The sequence below is a fragment of the Bos indicus genome, chromosome 10 (genome assembly GCF_029378745.1).
Source record: "Bos indicus isolate NIAB-ARS_2022 breed Sahiwal x Tharparkar chromosome 10, NIAB-ARS_B.indTharparkar_mat_pri_1.0, whole genome shotgun sequence".
Taxonomy (NCBI): Eukaryota; Metazoa; Chordata; class Mammalia; order Artiodactyla; family Bovidae; genus Bos; species Bos indicus.
The window spans coordinates 85,971,897-85,994,170 of NC_091769.1; the positions used below are offsets into that span (position 1 = coordinate 85,971,897).

Genomic DNA, 22,274 nt, shown 5'->3' on the forward strand with positions numbered 1-22,274 from the left:
GGTGTTTCTGCTTCTATACTTCTTTTGAGGTTGTACTGATGAAGAAAAACTTGTTCCCCCCTGCTTGAGGCCCCTTCAAATGCCAGCATTTACATTTTGGTGGGGCCTCGTGTTATTTCTGGGGTGGACTGGGGAGAGGTGGAGCGACCCATAATTTCATATTTTGCAGTTGATGGCCACGTGGGTACCCAGACGCTCAAGGTTGGTCAGAACAGATGAGGGTAGATCACTCCTCGGGGCAGTGGTCTGTGAGGGCCAGCGGATGGGGCTGAGAGCTGATCTGTGCGGCGTACGTGGGACATACATTGGTAGTGTCCAGGCTGAAGCAGCCTGGCTGTTGCCCACGCAGTCCCCACCTGCTGACCTTGCTCACAGTGGTACCATCTTCATATGAAGGTCTGTCACAGGAACAGAGTGGCTCCTAGAGGGCAGAACTAGAGCTGGTAGGGAGAAGAAACTTGGGTTCAGTGAAAGAATTTTAGAATGATCAAGTCTGGGGCATGGAGCTACAAGCCTTCATGTCTTTAGCAAACCTACAAAGGAGGAATATTTAGCCCCGTTTTTATCAAATGGAGACAGACTGTAAGCCCCGCTGGGACCACAGTTCTAAACCCAAGGCCTAGCAGAGTGCCAGATGTGCAGTGCTTATTGCACAAATGAGGCCAGAAGTTCCAGAGGCAACTGGCACTTCGTAGGGTGATTGGAGGTTCTGGCCTGACAGGGAGTGTAGTAGAAGGAACAGACTTGGAATGGACTCCACCAGGCTCTGGCCAGGTCCTCTAATTTACCTCCCTGAGTTCCAGCCTTCTCAGGAGCCACCATGTGTTTAAGGGATCTCTGTGAGGATGGACCCCCACCCGCAAGCACCATGACCCTCTTTGAAGACTTGGCCTGTTTTGTGTCCCACAGAGCCCAGTGTCCCCTACATGCTGGGACTTTTCTGTGGGTTCACAGCTGCTCTGTGGGGTATAGGCTGGCATGCTGTTCACTACCAGCCCTGCTTCCTCCCTCCTAGCAGGTTCCAAACACACTCTTGGTTATCATGGAGCTCCTCTGGGGGAACCCTCCTTTATTCCCGTTCTAGCAGGGCCCCTCTCATTGCGTTGATGAGGCAAGGACACCAGAGGTAAGAGCAGGCTTTATTGGAGTGATGGTGGAGGAGGTGGGCAAGCCCCAGGGAGAGCCAGCACCTCCTTGCGTCCTTTGCCTCAGACTCATCCCAAGGACTCCCCACAGCACAGGTCCCCAGCCCTTCACAGCCAGGACTGGAGGGTGGTGTCAGAGATGCCCCCTGGTGGTGATGGAGACAGGCGAGAAAGGGTTGAGGGCAGAGGTCTATGGAAATTTCTGTCTGGGATGCCACACCCCAGTGACAGTCCTGAGAGGAAGAAGAGGGCCCCCAAATCTGGGGAGGGAATTATCTTTGGGGGTAACTACTTATGCTAGCTCTTCAGAGACCAGAAACTTCTTGCTTCTGGCTAGAAGCTTGGGCAATCATTCTGGGTGTTGCGTGGTTTCATTTCAAAAGGAAATGAAGTCACAGTGGGCAGTGGATTGAGTGGACCCTCAACACTGAAATGCAAAATGGTAAACAGGACAGAAGTCCAAGAAGGGAATCCTAGTGGAGACAACTTTCCTTCAAGCGGCTTCAGGCTGGCGACGGAATCATGGTCCCCCAGCTCAGACCCACGGGCCAGGGTTTGCTTTGTCTCCACGTGGGTGGGCTAGCTGGGGAAGGGAGCCCTTTATTCTGTTTTCAAAACTTCTGTAAGTGGCAGAGCTGTGCCTTCCCCTCTTTCTCCCCCTCCCTCCTTATCCTTATTTTCCTCCCCTCCTTTCCTTTTGCTCTCAAAGATCTGTAATTACAAGATAAGCGGCATGGTCAGGAGGGGGTGGGTTGTCCCGTCCCTCCAGCTCCACCACATATCTGCTACAGACTTCTTCCCTGCTTCCCCGCCTCCCCCATCCCCTGGGGAAGTAGCCTTTGGTAGAAGGGGCACACTGGTTGTGTGGCTAAGATGACCAGCTAGGACAGCCCTGGTTTGGAGCCAGGAAGCCAGGGGACTAGTAACCTGAGATGAGTCTCCAGAGCCATCCTGAGTGGGGCACATGTCAGATCACGAGTCAAGATTTCTCGGCTCAGCAGGTGGTGGTCAGTAGCTCAGAGCTAATGCCAAGGAAGGCACCTTTTAACAGGGCAGGTCCCAGTTCAAGGTACAGGGTGTAGACACAGAAGGTGACTTGACTGATGGGCGGAGGATGGACAGGCGGAGACGTTCAAGCTGCCTAACAGGCTGAGATCTCTGCCCCTCAGCACCAACTAGAAAGCATTTCTCCAAGAGGTGGCTGGGGGAGTCCACAAGGCCCTTCCTGGTCAGTGGTGATGAGACTTCTGAGGCCCAAGGGTGGGGTCCTGACCAGGAAAGGCAAGCTGCCTTGCATTCTTTGCCCAGGGGCCACTGCTGGGAGGTGGCAGGCAAAGAGACATGAGGAGATCCAGACCAGTCCAGCCACTCCCTTTGCCGATACCACGCCCTCCTATCCCCCCAGTTTGCTCCACTGGATGGAACTGAAAAAGGGGTGGGCCTTGAGCTCGTGGACGCCGCCGCCTCCAGCGCCCAGGCGCCGGGCAGGGTCGAACTGCAGGAGCTGCGGAGAAAAGCCCAGTCAGCCCTGGACAGGCTGGCCAGGCCCCCGGAACCCCGTGTTACCCTGGTGGGGGGGCAGGGGGCGGACATTGGTGTTTGGCCACCGAGGTAGAGAAATTTGTTGGCCCTGTGACCCTCCTGCACCCGTGCCGGACACCTAGCACATGGGGTGGCTTGTTCACACACACGGCTCTGCCCTCCCTTCTGTCCACCCTCAGGCCAAGAAGGCACCACCGGGAGGCCACCTGCACCTCACCTCAGTCAGCAGGGAGGCCGCCGGGCCACTGAGCCACTCGGGCAGCTGCAGCTGGGTGTGGGGCTGGATTCCTGAGGGGTGGCTCTGGGACAGCGCCTGGGAAGACACGGGGAGGCGGCCCCCAGGAGTCTGTACACTCCAATGGCGCCCGAGATTTTATGTCTTCCCCCTGTGTCACACCTCACGGGCACGGCCATGACTCCATTGCCTTCTGCTTTGGATCTGCTGCCTGCCGGGCTGAGGAAGGTGCCTGCACCTGTGATCCCTAGTTTCCGCAACAACCTTCAAAGTAAGCAATTGGCACCCCCATTTTAAGGGCAAGAAGCAGGTCGACGGATTTGTGCTGAGTTCGGGGTTTGAACCCAGGCCCCTGTGGCTCCAAGCTTGCTAGAAGCACCGGTCTTGGGTTGCCATCGGGGCAAGCACTCTATCAGGAATAGCACTGAAACCTGTCTCCTTACAGAAAGCAAATCTCCACGGGTGGCTCCTTTGCCATGGCATGCTCCTGCCAGGGTCAAGGCAGGGCTGTGGTGGGAGAAGGCAGGACCTATCTGTGTTCCAGAAGGGTGCAGCTGTGGAGGAGCAGAGGAGTGTGTCTGGAGGTCAAGAAGACAGGCAAGAAGCCACCTGGAGGAAGGCCAGGAGCCCTGAGCTGGAGAGGTGGGAGGGCCCTGGCTAATAGGAGAGAACCACTCTGGGCGGCTGTTTGCAGCCAGGGCTCTCAGAGGCCCTGGCCTTGGGACCAAAGCAGGAGGGAGCCAGGAGAGACCAGTCAGCTCTGAACTTCCGGTTACACCACATCCACTCAGGACACTTCCTGCTCAAATGGAGCTTGGCTTCTCCCTGCTGCCTGACTTAACCAGCCCCAGGTGGAGCACTGAGCTCATGGGGGAGGACAGAGAGCTGAGCCCACCACCCTGAGCAAGGTGCTTGCGAGGGGAACTTCAAAGCTCTGGGTCGACCCAGGCGGGACAGGGAAGCTGCTGGCCTGGGATGATGGAAACCCTCTCTCTGGTCTTCCAGCCAAAGTCTGGGGGCCACAGCTCTGAAGGGTGTGGATGGGGGGACATGGTGTGAGCAGTGGGGAGAGGAGGCCTGTGGGGGATGATCTGAGGAAAAGGGCTGTGTCACACTCAGCCTCCCTCCAGAGCCAGGCCCAAGCGCCCTCTTCCAGGAAACTTCCTTGAGCACCTCAGCTCAACTCTCCCTCATCTAAGTTGACAGTCTCCCTAGCTATCGCCACTTGCCTGACGAGGGTCGGGGTGCAAAGTGTGGCCAAGGTCTGGGTGGGAATTGCTTCCTCCTCCTCTCACGGTCTCCGAGCTGGGGCAGAGGGGGCCTGTGCCGACAAGACATTGGGCCCAATGGCCAGGTCTTGAGCAATCAGGTAGGCTCAGCCCCCAACACTGACTGTTGGACTAACCCCAGCCCATCCTATGCTCAGTGACACCCGCCAGGCTCCACACCCTGCCCACACAGAGCTCACCGTCCCGGTCAGCAGTTCATACAGGAGAGACCCAAAGCTCCACCAGTCACAGGCGTCGGTCAGCTCCGAAATCCCACCGACCTCTGCGGGAGCCAGAACAGTCCTCAGTCTCGCTGAGAGGGCAAGTCTCCCCTCAACCCCTTTTCCACCACCCCCACCCCCAGAATGGGCCTGTTGCCTCTCTCATCCTCAGTCCCCCGGCCCACCCCACACACAGACACTCAGGGGCTGCCCCGCCCCTCCCTTCTTGCCTGGGGCACTGTAGAGGTTGTGCGAAGCCTCCCTGCAACACTGGGGCTCCACCTCTGACCACTGGCCAAAATACGTGAGTCGGATGTGGCCTTGTCATGCCGTGTGTGTTCAGGGAGGAGCCAGAGGGGACGAGAACTGCAGTTAGTCATCTTGGAACCTTTGACGTAGGGCAGGGGACCCCAGGAGCCAGTGGGCCGTGCTGGGCAGAGGTTCCCTAGGGGCTCGGCCCCTTGAGGCCCCCGGGACAACCTGGTCGTCAAAGGAGCGGCTGCCCCAGAGCTCAGGGTGGGGAAAGGGTCTGCTTTCCAAGCTTAACCACAGCCGGCCAGCTTGGCCGAGGCCTTCCAGAAAAGGCAGGGGACACAGGTGGCCCAGGGGAACAGTCAGATACCGTCCGCCTCCTCTGGGCTCTGGGGAAATCTTGAGGCTGTGGGGGCCTCCCTCCTGAGCGGGGGGTGGGGTTAGGGCCCACTCATCTGCCCCCAGCACCACCCCCCCCGCCTGGGGCTCCTACCGGCCTGGTCCAGGAGCAGATTCCGGGGATTGAGGTCCCGGCACAGCACCCCTTGCTGGTGCAGCGCCTCCAGGGCCAGCAGCGTCTCGGCCGCCCACTGCCTCACCTGCTCCTCCTTCAGACTCCAGGCGCCCCCGCCGGACACTGGGCTGGCCCCTCCAGAGGCCGAGGGGCGGCTTGGGCCTGTGCCTCGGCTGCAGCCCCCCAGCACCCGGCCAGCCCCGGCCCGAACCCAAGGGAGCCCCCACGGGGGCGCGGGCTCTGAGCTCTGGCTAGGCCCTCGCCCAGCGTGGGAGTGCAGGCAGCCACCTGGGGCCTTTGGAAGGTCCCAGAAGCGGGCAGTGCTCGTCCTGGCTGAGGCTTCACCCCCAGCCTCTCTCTGGGCTTTAACGGACGCCACCCCTCTGGCTGGGGTGAGGCTCTGAGAAGTCCATGGAGGCTCCAGAGGGATTCCGTCCTGCAGGCGGGTGTATCCCAGGGGCACCGAGCTGGTCCCGAGGCTGAGGTGGGAGTTTAGCGGAGCCTTCATCCTCTCCAGGCTGGAGCCGGACCCGGTCCCAGACTGCTGGGGGCACGGCTGGGAGAGCAGGTGGGACCAGAGCGTACCTCCTGGGCCAAGCAGAGGGAGCCGCAAGCATGGGGACAGGAGAGGAAATGAGTGTGTCCGTGTCTTTGTCCCACGCCTGCTCCCCCTCTGTCATAGGCACAGACCCTCTGCCTTCAGGTCCTCACTCGGCTCCCTCCCCTCCCGAAGCCCAGGATGCCCTCTCTCCTCTCCACCCACCCATGACGGGGCCCCAGCCTCACAAAATATGTGCTTAACCCCTAAGGAGATATAAATTATTCTCTAATGTCCTTGGTCTAGGTGGCGGGTTCTCCAGTGTCTGATATATATTTGTCAAAGGGAGAATCCTGGAAAAGGGCATGGCAACCCACTCCAGTATTCTTGCCTGGAGAATCTCATGGACAGAGGAGCCTGGAGGGCTGCAGTCCAGGGGGTCACAAAGAGTCGGACACGACTGAGCGACTAAGCACAGCGCAAAGGGAGAATAGTGTCATGAATTTAAGTAAAATAAAAGAAGGCTAGGCATGGATCTGTGATGACTATATGTCATGATCCAGAGAGATGTACCTCATTGAAAACAAACAAACAAAAAATCCTAGCTGATCAATAAATATCTGCTGTGGCCCAGTTCCTGTCCTTATAGCTTTGGCACCATCATCGCATGTGGCCACTCGGAGGGGTGGGCACGGACTAGAAAAGTGAAAAGAGCCAAGACTGGGGGAGATGGTGACAAAGGGGACACCTGCATACATGCCCTCATTCACCCAAGACGTGAACGTCCTCCCTGGACGTCCCCTGCCCCCTGGCATCACTGAGAAGCCCACAGCAGGCTAGTCCTGCCTTCCCCCTCGAGGAAGGCTGGGCCTGTGGCTGGGGAACGAGCTCCGAATTTTAAGGGGATGAGACAGGACAACCTCCCGAGGCCTGAGGAGCTGACGGGGTGCCCAGGGCCCACTCACCTTTCACGTGCTCCAGGTGTAGGAAGATGGAGTCCTCGGTCACAAAGTACCGCAGCAGCTGGGTCATGTAGGGGACGCCGTGCGGGATGATGGTCAGCCGCTCTCGGCTCGTCACGTGGCACCTGGACAGGCCCTGAGGAGGGGGCAGGCCGGGCAGATCAGCTGGGGACTGGCCAGAGGCCACTCTGCTCTTCAGGGGCAACCAGATGAAGTGTGGGAGCCCCTCTGAGGAGCAGCTGCCTCCCCCCAGTTTCTGTCCTGACCCTCAACCCTCTTTCCACCATGGAAGGCAGGCCATCCCCTCCCTGTCTGGACCAAGGGTAAGGCAGTATATGTGTGTGTGTTTCTGGGAAGTCGGGCACATGCCCAGGGTGCAGAACTAGCAGCTGTGGGATCTGGAGGGAATGTGGGCTTCCCATACGGGTTCTGGGTAGAGGTTCCCCAGAGGGCAGGGGTTTCCAAGAACTCCAAGAAGGTCCCAAGGGGAAGGAGGAATGGCAGGGGGTGGGGTGGCACCTGCCTTCACCACGAAGGTCCCTCCAGTCGCTAGGTCCTGGACGAGCTGTACCTGCAGAGGTCCAGGAGGCACTAGTCAAGGCACAAGTTAGTTCCCGGGGCTCCACGCCCCCACCCCCCGCCCCCCCAGGCCCCACGCTCCTCCACCCAGGCTAGGCAGGGACGTCAGGCTTTGGTGGTACAGAGTATATCCCCTCCTCCACCAACATGACATTGAACCTATCCGATTCATCCACTCTCGTTAGACCTGCAGGTTTTATCAGGTACCACCTCCTCCAGGGAGGCTTCCCAACCTCAGACCAGGCCAGGACTCCTAATCTGTCTGCAGTGCTCTCTGGGCTCACCCCCAGCACACTGTGTGTGATTTCCTGCTGTTCCACTGGGCTGTGAGCTCCAAGAGCGCAGGGACCATGCTGTCCAGCTCTGTATTCCCAGAGCCCTGCACCTCACAGGGAAGTAGTCAGAGCTTTCCACACATGAGGTGAATGGTCCATTCCATAGGATCTGAGGGTGTCGTGGCTGGAAGGGACCTCAGGGCCAGTCACCTTCTCTCAACTCTTATTTTACAGGTGAAGAAGCCCAGGCTCTGAGAATGTGGCCCCAATGGTGCCCCAAACCACATGGGCTTGCTCCTTCAGGTCGCACCCCCTGCCCCCCACTCCCTGTGCTGCGATGGTCTTTTTCTTTTTTTAAATGGTCTTTTTCTCTGGACTCTGGCAAGCAACCTATTCCTTCTCCTGTTGGTTTTGTTTGGAGGCGGTGGTCTGCCAATTGCTGGGTCAGAGCCTTGTTTGGAGCTGGGCCCTAGACTCATCTCCATTATGGGCAGGGTGAACCCCAGCCATAGGAGAGGACCTGTCAGGGCAGAAAGGTGGAAGATTCAGCCCAGACAGGGGGGCACGTGAGGACAAGACCTGCACCCTGGGTCATAGGAGTACCTGCTTCAGAAGGCCATTAAGAGGATGCTGTTGAGTCAGACAACTCAAGTATGGTGGCAGCTCGAGCCTGCTGTATAACATGCTCTCTATAGTCTTTGCTGATGACTATTAATATCGGCACAGGGAAACCGGTGTATAGTATTACTGTATAGTACTACTCTGTATAGTATTACTATAGTATAGTAGAGTATTATACTGTATACTGTATAGTACTACTCTGTGCTAAGGGCCTTAACTAGTTTACTTCATTTTATTCTTAAAGCCCTACCAGGTGAGTATTTCTATGCTGCTGTGCTGTGCTCAGTCGTGTCTGACTCTCTCAGACCCGCCAGGCTCCTCTGTCCATGTGATTCTCCAGGCAAGAAGACTGGAGTGGGTTGCCATTTCCTCCTCCAGGAGATCTTCCCGACCCAGGGACCAAACTCACATCTTTTACATCTCCTGCATTGGCAGGCGAATTCTTTACCACTGTGCCACCTGGGCAGCCCCAAGTATTACTAGTGACTCATTTCATTGATGAAGAAATCGAGGTTCAGAGAGGTAACGTTGCCTGCGGTCCCACAGAGCCGGGATGCGAATTCAGATGGGCTGACCCGGGAGCCTTGAAGACATAACTGAAAACAGGGGCACAGCTAGGTGACCTGGCACATGCCTTCCCCTCTGGGCCTCAGTTTCCCTGTCATCAGTGAGATGAAGGTGGTGGATTCTGAGGGCTGGGGCATCAGGAGTGAGGTACCCCTTATGACCACTAGAGGTCTCTCCTCCAACAGCCAGAGATGGAGTCCAGCCTGGTCCCCGCTCCTCTGCCCAGTGAGTTTGAAAGAGAGAACTTTGGGGTCATTAAGGATAACACGGTTTCCCACAAGTGCTGACACCCCGGATAATTCCCCACTGCCTCTTGCCAAGTGGGATTCCCCACCACCTTGTCCTGGGCAAGGCTTCTCGTTTACAGATTCAGAAAAAATAAAAACCAGCAGGGAGGGTCAGGGAGGCCAGAAACAAAACTTAATCAGTACACTGAAACAGTGTGTTAAAAAAGAAAAGAAAAAATACATACACACACACACACAAGAATCAAGAAATAATTAGGCCAAACCATCAATGCTGATTATCTTGGAACGAGGTAGTATGGTGGACAATCTTTGTTGTCAGTGTTGTTTCTGGCCCCACTGAATGGCTTGCGGGATCTTCGTTCTCCAACCAGGCATCAAACCTGTGCCCCTCTGCACAGTCCTAACCGCTGGACAACCAGGAAATTCCCACTTACTGTTTCAAACTCTTTTCTTTTACACCATATTTCAAAAGGGTAGCAAAGGGGGCATCTCCCCCCACCATTAAACCAAGCAAACAAAACAAAAAAAATCCCTTCCTCTTTTGTTCTGTGCTGTGGGCGACAGAGCACTGGCTTGTCACTTGACCTCTATGAGCCTCAGTTACATTCTCTGTAAAACAATGACTAAAATGCAGCACTTCCCAGGAGGACTTTCTGCTGTGACAGAAATATTGTCTATTTGTCCAGTATAGAAGCCATGAACCACATGTAGCTATCAAGCCTTTGAAATATAGTGGGTGCCACTGAGAGAATATTTAATTTTTATTAAAACTGGACTTCCCTGGTGGTCCAGTGGTTACAGCTCTGCGCTTGTACTGTGGAAGGTGTGAATTCAATCCCCACTCGGGGAAGTTCTGCATGTCACGTGGTGTTATCCAAAAAAAATTTTTTTAATAGTATTATGGGCTTCCCAGGTGGCACTAGTGGTAAAGAACCAGCCTGCCAATACAGGAGGCGTAAGAGACTTGGGTTCAATCCCTGGGTTGGGAAGATCCCCTGGAGGAGGGCATGGCAACGCACTCCAGTACTCTTGCCTGGAGAATCCCATGGACAGAGGAGCCTGGCGGGCTACAGTCCGTGGAGTCGCAAACAGTCGGACTGTGGCTGGTGACTGCTATATTTCCTTCTTCCCCCGCAGGGAGACTGAGTGGGTTTAATGCAGCAGCTGTGCCAACTACAATGGGCCTTACAGATGCCAGGTGAGATTGCTATCCAGAAAGTGTAAGGCAGTTCTGAGTGCCAGCTCCCATCTTTTTAAAAAAGGAAGTCTCTTTAAAAAAAAATAAAACGCACTGAGCTCTCGGGATGTATGGACAATTAAAACTTTGGTAAAACACATTAACCCTTTATTTAAAATGTCCACAGTGTCAAGGCCGGGAGGACTCCCTCCTGGAGCAAACAAATCCAGAAGTTTCAAATAGATTCTCAAGCATGAAGGTCCCCAGGGGCTGTTCATGTGTGCCAGTGGGCAGGACAGGAAAGGGTAGGCTGAGCACCTCATTAAAGCGGGCAGCCCTTCATCTGCCCAGGGTTGACCAGCAGGAATGTGAGCCTGCATTTCCAGATCCTCTCATTTCTCAGGAAAAGTAGGAAACTTGGACTTTCTCTATGAAACCTGCCAATTTTTAAATGCCGATAAACAGTAACAATTTTAAAAACACCCTCATGTTTGAGCCAAAAACACAGAAGGGATTTGTCTGTCCTTCTCTTTCTTCTCCATCCCTGCCTCAGGGCCTAGCTCCTGGACAAAGCTCAGCAAATAGCCAGTGTTGTCTTCTAAGCCTCCAAGGCTCCCTGAGAGCAGACCCTGGGCATCCTGGCCAGCTGCCCACCTAGTCCCTGACCCACCACCTCACTGTTCTCTGCCACCCCCTACCCCTGCAGGTATCTCTTCTGGCCCCGAGGAAACCCTCTTCAGCCCCATGAACTCTCACAGTGGGACTTCTCTGGGGGCTCTCAAGGCTTCCTGAGTGGGGCCTTTTGCTGCCCTAAGGCTGGGGGTTGCTGCAGACTGGCACTGCTCTGCCAACAACCCGCCCTGGGCTGTCTGGGCACAGCTATGGATGAAAGACAGTGACATCCATCCAGGCGTGGCTGCAGGGACCTGGGCCCAGCGGCCCTAACATCTCTTCTAATTTGGGCGACTGATTTTCCTGGCTTGCGAATGACACAGGAAAAGGCCACAGGATTTTAGGAGGGATGTGGAGTGGCTACGTTGAGTGTCCAAGAAAGGGTAATAAAGGAAAAAAGAGGGCACTTGTAAGACAGAATGGTTGGGCTTGGCCTGAATCTGTTTTTCCCATATGTACAGGCCTCGGAACACAGGATTCCAAAAATGCTTTGCACATGTGTGTCTGGGGTTAAACAAATTCAAATTCGGGGAATTCTGTCATAGACCTCCCTCTTGGAGATTCACTGTGTACATTTGCATCCTTAAAGCCTGAAACTTCCTAGAATTAAAGCAATGAAGTAATGTAACTTTAACTCACTGTTTCTAAAGCTTATTTGACCCAGAACCCCTCTCTCCATAACACCATCAATTCAGTGGGATCCCACATGGGCAAACAGTGGTGGCTGTCGCCTCCTTGGCCTGCCCGTGGGGGCGGCTGAGCCACGTGGACGAACGCAGTGGGCGAGAAGGGCTGGGCAGATGGAAGCTGGCTGGGCCTTGGCTGACAAACCGGGAGCCTGCTCCAGGGACTGGGGAGCAGCCGCTGGAGCAAGGCCAGGGATGGTAAGCCTGCTTCCTGCTGACCCACTCTTGTCATCAGCCTTCAGCCATCGAACTTGTATCAAATGCTTTAGCGTGTGCCAGGCCTTTCCCAAAAATTATTTCACTTTAGTTCCCACATCCCCCTGGGTGGGAGGGTGCGGGTGGGTGGGAGGATCCCTTCCCCACTTCCAGAGGAGGAAACTGGTGCCCAGAGAGGGCAAAGAGCTTGCCTGGGGCCATGTAGTGCCCGTCCAGACAGCACTTCATCCTCGGCGGCGTGTGAAGGAGCACACACCAGTCCTCTTTTCTCTGCTGGCTCCCACACCCGCCCGAATCCCCCATGAGTGTCTTAAATGACAGATGCCTGGGTTCAACCCTAGAAATTCTCACTCGGTGGGTTTGGGATGGGGCCCAGGCATCTGTGTGGTTAGGAAGCTCCCCCAGGTGATTCTGATGAACGGTTCAGTTTGAAAAAAAAAAAATAAAAACACTTAAGCAAATACTCCAGCTATCTCTGGGTCCAGGTGGAGAGCAATTGATTATTGGCTCAAACCTCATTTGACTCAACCTGTCTGTCCTTCTGCTGAGTGTCCAGGTCCAGTTTGCACTGTCGACTCCTGTCTGCCCTGAATTAAGGGAGCCGATCCTGGATGGGGGCACCGCGGGAGAAGCCAGGAGACAGGGCAGAGCTGCCAAGGCCCTGGACAAGGCAGGTTTCTAGCGATGAGCACATTCCTGCCCCAGGAACTTCTGGGCTGGGCTTGGCAGGGGAGATTCTTGGCTGCAGCCCCTGGAGGAAGCGGGAAGTGGGGGCACGCAAGGGAGCGCAGGCTGGCGGGGTGCCCCTGTGGCTGCTGTCCTGAACTGCCGAGGGAGCGGCTCTGTGTCTGAGCCGGAGGGTCTGTGGGGAGGCGCTGTCTGCCTCTGTGGCTTCCTCACTTTTTCCTTTCCGGAGGGTCTGTGGGGAGGCGCTGTCTGCCTCTGTGGCTTCCTCACTTTTTCCTTTCCGGGGCTGGTGTGTGCTGGGCTGCAGGAGGGGTGGGGCACCCCTGGACCCGGCTGCCCTTCTCCGCTTGAACCCCCTGACGCCTTTCTAGCACTGGCCACTCCTGGTCACACATGCTGTGTCCTCCCACACCTTGGGCGTCGCTCACTCACCTTCTCGATGACTCCGACCACCTTGCAGCCCCTCAGCTGCTCCAGGGCAGAGCTCAGCGTGCGGATGGGCCGGAGCCTCAGGCTGCTGAAACCCTGCGGTAGCAGGAGAGAGCCCCACGGCGGCCTCAGGGTCATGGCCTCCTCACCCAGCGGAGGGCAGGGCTTGGCTTGCCAGGAGACCAGTGGCCACAGAGGGCAGGACAGGGGTACAGGCAGACCCCCACCTCACAGAGACAGACCCAGCCTCAGTCCAGGGTGGCCAGGCCACCCTCTCAGCTCAGCCCCAACCCGGGCTTCCTCCCAGGCCCAAGGAATCTTCCGAAACCCCCTCTCAAAAGCGGCATCCACAGGAGGCAGATGCGCCCAGGGGTGGGGAAATAACCCGGGCAACAGGCTTCAAAGACCAAGGCAGGCCCAGGTACCTGCACTGGGGGAAGCATCTTACAAGGTGCACCAGACCTAGAAGGAGTGTGTATGCGCACACCTAGGGGTTGAGGAGTGGGCGTGCATTCCCAACCCTCTCTGAGGGGCCCGCTGGGTCAGGATGTGGGGAGAGGCTTTGTGCATATTTGTATATGCACGTATTCACGTGTGTGTATATGCACGTGGGTATTCATGTCTGCTCCAAACACTCACTGCAGCCCAGCCAAAAAGCACTCTGGGAGCCTGAGTGTGTACACAGGTGAGCATGAGTATGGGCTGTGTGGGAGGGTGAGGAGCTGCCTCTGTGTGTGTGTCTCCTCTATGAGGGTGCGAGACTGGACTGGAGATGATTCACCAAGTGTTAGAATGTGAATGAGCTATGGAGAGTGTGGGAGAGAGAGGGAGGAAGCCAGGAGGAGGAGGGCAGGGCGGCAGCCCCAGGACACGTGCCAGCCTGCCTGTGCTCTCCACCGTCTGCCCCGCCAGGGATGGCAAGGCGACAGCTCCCTGGCCTGGCGGGTGGGGGCCTTAGCTCTCTTCCCCCGGAGCCCTCAGGCCTCTGGGGGCTCCTCACCTCATCAGGGCTGGCTCCGCTGCCCAGCGTCCTCTGCAGGTGGCAATTAAAGATCTCCTCCGCCCGCCGCAGGTACTTGGTTATCTTCAGCTTGACAGCCTCACACCTCTCCTTGTTGGGGTCAACTGTGGGGAGAAGGAGTCAAGAGGACCCCGCCAGCCATGGGAGGAGCGGGGGTTTGGGCTCCCATTGCCCATGCTCTGCCCCCCACAGGAGGGCAAGGCCTATTTCTGAGGCTGGTCAGTGGATTCTGGCCCCGCATCTGTTCTTGGGTCCTCTTCTGGGTGGGAGACCAGCAGGGGAGGAGGACGAAGGATGGTGGCAGGAGAGCCTGGGAGCCGGGGAGGCTCCTCGGACTACAGCACCTTACAGTTGGCGCCCACCACCTCCTGGCCACCGTCACAGCCTGGGAAGGGATGGAATGGAGATTTCCTGTCTGTTTTTTCAGGAAGAAAGAGAAGTCCCCCAGAGAGCACACTTTCTGCTATCTTTGATGCCCAGTATGAAAGAGGCCAGAACAGCATTGGGCCTGGAGGGTAAAGGTGTTCATGGGACAGGCATGAAGCCAGCTGTTGAGAGGCATCATCAGTGCAGGGACTGGAAGCGTGAACTGGGGCCTGACTCTTACCCTCCAGGCTGGCCATCAAGGCCCTCGGGTGTCTCCAACTGGCCTCAGGGCCAGCCTCTCCTACAACTTGGAAATGCCTGCCTTTGCCCTGAACAGGCCTCCCCTCTTACCTTCAGGCCTTTGCCTGTGTTCTCTGCCTGTCCCTTCTCTCTCCCTCTCCAGGCTCTTCAGCTGGACAGCATTCTTCAGTGCTCAGATTAGGGTTTTGACTTTTAGAAAATGCCCTTTGCCAGGCTTGCCTGGCCTCAGTCTCCTTCTTCCCTCCCTTTACTTCCTCCCCATTGTCCTTGCCACCTGGGACTTTAATTGTCCATCATCAACTCATCAATCTTCTGCCATTAGAATGCAAGTACCCAGAGGGCAGGACCCTAGCCCAGCTCTAGGGGCAGGAGGGCTTAGTGGGCCAAGCTCACAGCCTCTGGAGCCCAAACTGTTCAAATCTCAGCTTTGTCACTTGATAGCTGTGGAGTCTTAAGCAATCTATGTAACTGCCCTGTGCCTCAATTTCCTCATCTGGAAAATGGGAATAAAAATCATTCTTGTATATTTGGAAGTACATGCCAGAACATACACAGTGGTTTGTATTACTGTGAATCAGAAATGAATTGATACAGGTAAAGCCCTTAGACCAGCGCCTAGTGTAAAGGAACTGCTTTATAAGTGAAGGCTATTATTATCAATACTACTGTTCTTCTCATAGGTCCTGCAGGGTCAGCGCAGAGCCCTGCTCACCCAGCACAAATGGACAGATGATGGGATGAGCCCTTCCTCGGCCCCTGCCCAGCCCCAGCCTCACCGTGCATGCCTCGGAGGAGAACGTCCACGCCGTTCTGGTAGTGGTTGAAGGCGGCCTCGTAGTCCTCACTGACGTCACGCTCCAGGGCCAGCCGGATCTGAGAGGCTGCGTCCACCAGGTAGTCATGCTTAGTCATGTCAGGTGCTCCCGGAGCCACCCGGTTGCGAATCTGCTCCAGGTACACTCGAGCCTGGGACCGTGCTCGAGAGCAGGGTTCGGGCTCCGGGCCAGGGCCAGGAGGGCACTCACAGGCCACCAGGCTCATGGCTGCCCTCAGTCAGGGACCTGGAATGAGCAGAGGCATTAGGAAGAACCCAGTTGGGGACAACGTCCCATCTGTACCCTGGTTTCTTCCACTCAGTATTGTGGAGACTGACACTCACCTCCAAGAGCTGGAGGGATCAGAGCTAATGGGGGTAATATCCCTCACTAAGCCAGATCTTTCCTAAGTGGTGGTCATAACAGAATAAAAACATGCTTTGGGCTCTGAGTTGTTTTTACCATTCTTTCCATTCAAATTCAGTTCAACAAGTATTTCTGGAGCACCTACTAGGTGCTGAGTATCGGAGAGAGCTGAAGATATTCGTGATTCAGAGCTGCCTTCAAAGGGCCTCTGTGCACATTAAACATATGCAGGTCACCATACTTTGAGGCTGAAGCAAAAGCCGGGGCCCCACAGGCCATTCCTTATACTGTGCCCTGTCTACCCCTCCCTCCTCCTCCCATGGGAATCTCACTTATCCTTCAGGGTTCAGCTCCATGGTACCTCCCCGAACAGGAGGGATTGCCCCGGCTTTATTTCATTTCCCTTGGTCCCAAGATCAGTGAGGACCCCCAAGGAGCCAGGCGGAGAGCTGGGCACAGGGCTTGGCCTTAAAGACTGAAGGCAAATGAAATGACTGGCAGATTCAGTACCACTCTGGATGGAATTAGATGAATGAGGTCAGAGCCCAACCAGCCCTGGGGAGGGGATGGCTCTGTCCCCCTGGCTCTGCTCTGAGAAGTCCAGGAGGCCACGTGGCCTCCAAGGACCGGACAGCAGCTCCACCCTGAGCAGCAAGTGATACAAGTGGCCACCAGGGTTAGAGCAGTGGCAGAAGGAAAGGAAAGACCTCAGAGAGAGGCCAGAAAGCTGCCTCTATCCTTCACTGCAGCCTCTGCACCTTTGCTCTCTCAGGCCTCATTGCGAAAGGGCAGGGCCCAAACCCCAGGTCATTTCTACTTCTATGGAGACAGGGAAGAGAGAAAAGGATGGGGAATGGGGCGGGGAGGAAAACCCACATTTCCAAGGCAGCGGGCAGCTGAGCCCCGGCCAGGATGCGGCCAGGAGGTGGAGGAGGGGAGGAAGGGAAGCCGCGCCCTTCCCATTCGGCCCAGTCACCAGGGCATGCAGCTCAGAGGCCTGTGATCAGAGGCACCCAGGTCGGCAGTGTGTGCTGCTCTGAGTCAGGGCCTAGCTTCAGGGTCCACCCGCCGAGCCAGGTCCTCCCAGGCAGAGCTACAAAGCTGCGTCTGGACCCAGAAAGACGTGCATCCAGCCCGCGAGTCCCCTGCACGCAAGGTGCACCGCCCCGTGAGGGTCGCCAAGGAAGGGGACTGGGGGAATGAGAGGTGAGGGCATCCTCTCCTGGGGAAGCGGGGATGGAGGAGGAGCCAGGCTAACACCGTACCTGCCCGAGCCAGGAGCTCGGTCCGCGCGGCCGGACTCAGCCCTGCGGCCACCTACCCTTCGCCCCCCGGACATAGCACCGCGGGCGGCTGCTTTCCGCCCTCCTCCCAGGTGCAGGGGTCTGGCCGATGCAGCCTGGTCATTGGTTGCAGATGAGCTCATCCGCTAGCGTTAGAATAAACCACCAATCAGCGCCCGGCTCGGCTTGTGCTGGCTCTTAAAGCAGCAGCGCCGGGAAAGCGGAGCTATGCGAGAGGGCATGCGGAGGGGATGGGGATGGGCAGGGAATGCTATGGGGATGGGGATAGGGATGAGGGTGGAGATGGAGCTGGGGACGGGCGGGTGGGTAGGAGCTGCGGAGAGTGGAGGTCCAGACTCTCTCAGGTATGCGGAAGGAGTTGCTTCGGAAGTTTAGGCCGAATAAAACACACGCGCCACTTTGGGGACTTTTCTCATTCGTTATTTCATGCATTTATTCAACTACTTGAATATGATTGAAGATGGTGACTGCAGCCATGAAATTAAAAGACGCTTACTCCTTGGAAGAAAAGTTATGACCAACCTGCTGCTGCTGCTGCTAAGTCGCTTCAGTCGTGTCGGATTCTGTGCGACCCCATAGACGGCAGCCCACCAGGTTCCGCCGTCCCTGGGATTCTCCAGGCAAGAACACTGGAGTGGGTTGCCTTTTCCTTCTCCAATGCATGAAAGTGAAAAGTGAAAGTGAAGCCGCTCAGTCGTGTCCAACTCTTCAAGACCCCATGGACTGCAGCCTACCAGGCTCCTCCGTCTATGGGATTTTCCAGGCAAGAGTACTGGAGTGGGGTGCCACTGCCTTCTCCGTATGACCAACCTAGACAGCATATTAAAAAGCAGAGACATTACTTTGCCAACAAAGGTCCGTCTAGTCAGGGCTATGGTTTTTCCAGTAGTCGTGTATGGATGTGAGAGTTGGACTATAAAGAAAGCTGAGCGCCCAAGAATTGATGCTTTTGAACTATGTTGTTGGAGAAAACTCTTGAGAGTCCCTTGGACTGCAAGGAGATCCAACCAGTCCATCCTAAGGGAAATCAGTCCTGAATATGCATTGAAAGGACTGATGCTGAAGCTGAAACTCCAATACTTTGGCCACCTGATTCGAAGATCTGACTCAATGGAAAAGACCCTGATGCTGGGAAAGATTGAAGGTGGGAGGAGAAGGGGACGACAGAGGATGGCATCACAGTTGGGTGGCATCACAGACTCAATGGACATGAGTTTGAGTAAACTCTGGGAATTGGTGATGGACAGGGAGGCCTGGCGTGCTGCAGTCCATGGGGTTGCAAGGAGTTGGACATGACTAAGCGACTGAACTGAACTGATTCAACTATTTAAGTATTATGTATTTAGAGAATACTGTGTGGGAGGAGCTAGATGGCAAGATACAGCGACTGAGTAGACAGTCTCTGCTAATGTCTTCCTGGGGGTTACAGTCTAAGTAACAGGGATTAAAGAACTAAAGAATACCATTGATATTTCATTCCAGGTGTGATCAGAGTTGTAAGAGAGAAGCACCATAGCAGCCGTGAGACTCACAGCAAGGGGAGTGACCTAGTTTGGGGGTCAGAAGTCCTTTGGGAGGGGGTGATTTCTGAACTGGACACACAGACTTCACCTGCACCCTAGAGCTGCCTGGACTTATACTATACTTCCTTAGTACACTTGCTCCCTGCTAGATATCATTCCATTCCCTTCTGATTCCCAGCGCCTTCCCCCAATCCTTACTCTCAGTCAAAAAGCATGCTTCTTCCATCCCTCAAAAACATGGGAACACAGACCCCTACTCTGCCTGCTGGCCAAGTCTGCATCCACATACCGTCTCCCCATCTCTTTCTGTAGATGACCTGTCTGTGCCGCATCAAAGGCCAGCCTTCCCCTCGGGGTCAATCTTGTGCCATCACCTACTCAAGGAACTTCCTCCAGCAATTCTCCCCTCTCTTTCCTCCACCATTAATTTTTGGCTTCTACTGCATCCTTCTTTCCCATCTGAAACAAACATCATGCTGATTCTTGCATCTTGAAAACCACACAAAAACCAGTCTTGGCCTCACTTCTCCCCTCTCTATCACCCCAGGGGTGAAGAGAAATTGGAGAAGAGAAACTTGCCACTGGAGAAGAGAAACTACTTGCTGTCCTCAGCTTCTTTTCTCCCGGTCTTTCTTGAACTCTTTCTATGAGGCTTTCTTCCCCGGCATTAGTCTGAAATAGCTCTTTGTCATGTTACCATGACCTCCTGGTTACTAAACCCAATGGTCATTTCTTGGTCCTCGTCTTACTTGACCTCTTAGGAGCCTCTGAGACCCAGGGATCACAGCCTTCTCTCCATGCAGTTTCTCCCTAGGCTTTCAGGACCCCCACTCGCTGTTGCAGCCCCTTCTCAGTCTCCTGTGATGGCTTTGTCTCTTCCAGATGTTTGAGGGTCCCAGGGCTCAGGTGTCCCAGATGCTTGACATCTTTGTTCTCTCTGTGCTTGCTTTCTTGATGATGGATTGCAGTTCATCTCATGATTTGAAATAGTGTTATTCTATATGTTAATGATTCTGTGCATCTATTTATAGGTATCATATATCTTTTGTATTCCTTAGCCCTCACCTCTCTACTACTTCTGCTGCTACTAAGTCGCTTCAGTCATGTCCAACTCTGTGCGACCCCATAGATGGCAGCCCACCAGGCTCTGCCATCCCTGGGATTCTCCAGGCAAGAACACTGGAGTGGGTTGCCATTTCCTTCTCCAAAGCATGAAACTGAAAAGTGAAAGTGAAGTCGCTCAGTTGTGTCCAACGCTTAGTGACCCCATGGACTGCAGCCTTCCAGGCTCCTCCGTCCATGGGATTTTCCAGGCAAGAGTACTGGAGTGGAGTGCCATCGCTTTCTCCTCACCTCTCTACTAGACTTAAATATTTAGAAGTCTAATAAAACACCTCAAATTCAACAAGTCCGGAACCTTGAAAACAGAATGCTGAGTGAAAGAAGCCAGACACAAAAGGCCACATGTTCTACGATTCTATCTACATATAATTTTCAGAAATAGGGAAATTCATAAAGACAGAAAGTAGATGTCAAGGAGTGGGGAATGGGGAGTGGATAGTGGGTATAGGTCTTTGGAGGGAGTCAATGGATTTTCTGGAATTAGATAGTGTGGTGGATACACAACTCATGAATATACTGAGAAGCATCGAAGCCACATTTTAAAGAGGTGAAGTTTATGATATGTGAATTATAGTCAATAAAAAAAATCATCATAATGAAAAAGAAAAACAACTGAATTCTTGATCTTCCCTCACCTGAAACCTTATCCACCTAAAGCCTCTTACGCTCTTCCAGCCCCATCCTTCCCATCACTCAGGCCAAAGTTTTGAGGCCATGTTGGCTTATTTTCTCACACTCTACTCTAATCCATTAGAATACCATTATGGTAGTTTCCTTCAAAATATACCCAGAATCTGACCACTGCTCAGCATCTCCACTGCTGTGACATCATCTCATACCTGATTTACCATAGGGGATTCTGCCTAGCTTTTTGTTTCTGCCCTTACCAGCCTACAGGCAGTTTTCAACACGGCATCGGGGGATCCTTTTGAAGCACAGTAGACTCTGTACCTCTTCTGCTCCAAACTCTTCCAGAGCTCAAAACTCATCAGCCCAAGAAAAACTGTTAAGTTTTTGCTATGACCTCCTCCAAGGCCCTCACGGTCAGCCTCCTCTACTATTTCTCCAGCTTCATTGCTTGCCAGGGCCATTCACTCAGTTTCAGCTCCCAAGCTTCCTCACTGATTCTAGAACCCACATGGCAACTCCCACCCTAGGGCCTTTAGCTCACAGCTGCCCTCTGCCTGAAACAGTCTGCCTTTGGATACCTACCTAGTAAACTTTGCCCCTGTTTTGAGTCATTTCCCTGATGTCACCTCTTCGAGAGACTTACTCTGACTGCACCCTCCCTATACCTCCATTTCTCCCTTGCCCTGCTCTGCTTCTCTTCTGCTGTGTCCAAAACTATGGACAGGGACTTCCCTGGTGCTCTACTTGTTAAGAATCTGCCTGCCAATGCAGGGGGACATGGGTTCAATCCTTGGTCCAGGAAGATCCCACATGCCACAGAGGAACTAAGCCCTTGCACCATAATTACTGAACCTGAGCTCTAGAGCCCAAGAGCCACAACTACTAAGCCCATATGCTGCAACTACTGAAGCCCATGTGCCCTAGAGCCTGTGCTCTGCAACAAGAGAAGCCACCGCAATGAGAAGCCCTTGTACCACAACCAGGAGTAGCCCCAGCTTGCCACAACTGGAGAAAGCCCGTGCGCAGCAACGAAGACCCAGCACAGCCATCAGTTCAGTTCAGTTCAGTCGCTCAGTCGTGTCCGACTCTTTGCGACCCCATGAATCGCAGCATGCCAAGCCTCCCTGTCCATCACCAACTCCCGGAGTTCACTCAGACTCACGTCCATCGAGTCAGTGATGCCATCCAGCCATCTCATCCTCTGTCGTCCCCTTCTCCTCCTGCCCCCAATCCCTCCCAGCATCACAGTCTTTTCCAATGAGTCAACTCTTCGCATGAGGTGGCCAAAGTACTGGAGTTTCAGCTTTAGCATCATTCCTTCCAAAGAAATCCCAGGGGTGATCTCCTTCAGAATGGACTGGTTGGATCTCCTTGCAGTCCAAGGGACTCTCAAGAGTCTTCTCCAACACCACAGTTCAAAAGCATCAATTCTTCGGTGCTCAGCTTTCTTCACAGTCCAACTCTCAAATCCATATATGACCACAGGAAAAACCATAGCCTTGACTAGACGAACCTTTGTTGGCAAAGTAATGTCTCTGCTTTTCAATAGGCTATCTAGATTGGTTGTAACTTTTCTTCCAAGGAGTAAGCATCTTTTAATTTCATGGCTGCAATCACTATCTGCAGTGATTTTGGAGCCCCAAAAAATAAAGTCTGACACTGTTTCCACTGTTTCCCCATCTATTTCCCATGAAGTGATGGGACCAGATGCCATGATCTTAGTTTTCTGAATGTTGAGCTTTAGGCCAACTTTTTCACTCTCCTCTTTCACTTTCATCAAGAGGCTTTTTAGTTCCTCTTCACTTTCTGCCATAAGGGTGGTGTCATCTGCACATCTGAGGTTATTGATATTTCTCCCAGCAGTCTTGATTCCGGCTTGTGCTTCTTCCAGCCCAGCATTTCTCATGATGTACTCTGCATAGAAGTTAAATAAGCAGGGTGACAATATACAGCCTTGACGTACTCCTTTTCCTATTTGGAACCAGTCTGTTGTTCCATGTTCAGTTCTAACTGTTGTTTCCTGACCTGCATA

The 22,274-nt window shown here is 54.4% G+C and overlaps 1 protein-coding gene across 9 annotated transcripts; it reads right to left on the reverse strand.

The window, feature by feature from the left end:
* Nucleotides 1–4: 4 nt before the first annotated feature.
* RPS6KL1 (ribosomal protein S6 kinase like 1) lies at nucleotides 5–17,062 on the reverse strand. Of its 9 annotated transcripts, XR_011569009.1 has the most exons (12): nucleotides 16,929–17,062; nucleotides 15,259–15,543; nucleotides 13,835–13,959; nucleotides 12,838–12,930; nucleotides 7,201–7,248; nucleotides 6,681–6,813; nucleotides 5,157–5,765; nucleotides 4,642–4,731; nucleotides 4,391–4,473; nucleotides 4,152–4,243; nucleotides 2,905–3,186; nucleotides 5–440 (listed from the first exon to the last, which is right to left on the reverse strand). XR_011569009.1 is itself a non-coding variant. In XM_070797878.1 (11 exons), the coding sequence occupies exons 2-11, from the start codon at nucleotides 15,521–15,523 to the stop codon at nucleotides 435–437; spliced, it is 1,548 nt and encodes a 515-aa protein (XP_070653979.1). In that variant the 5' UTR covers nucleotides 15,524–15,543; nucleotides 16,929–17,062; the 3' UTR covers nucleotides 5–434. The 9 variants fall into 9 exon arrangements, 6 of the variants coding, with proteins under 6 accessions (XP_070653979.1, XP_070653981.1, XP_070653976.1 ...); XR_011569007.1 differs by lacking the exon at nucleotides 4,152–4,243; XM_070797878.1 differs by lacking the exon at nucleotides 4,152–4,243 and having other exon boundaries at nucleotides 2,905–3,000.
* Between the last annotated feature and the right edge of the window lie 5,212 nt (nucleotides 17,063–22,274).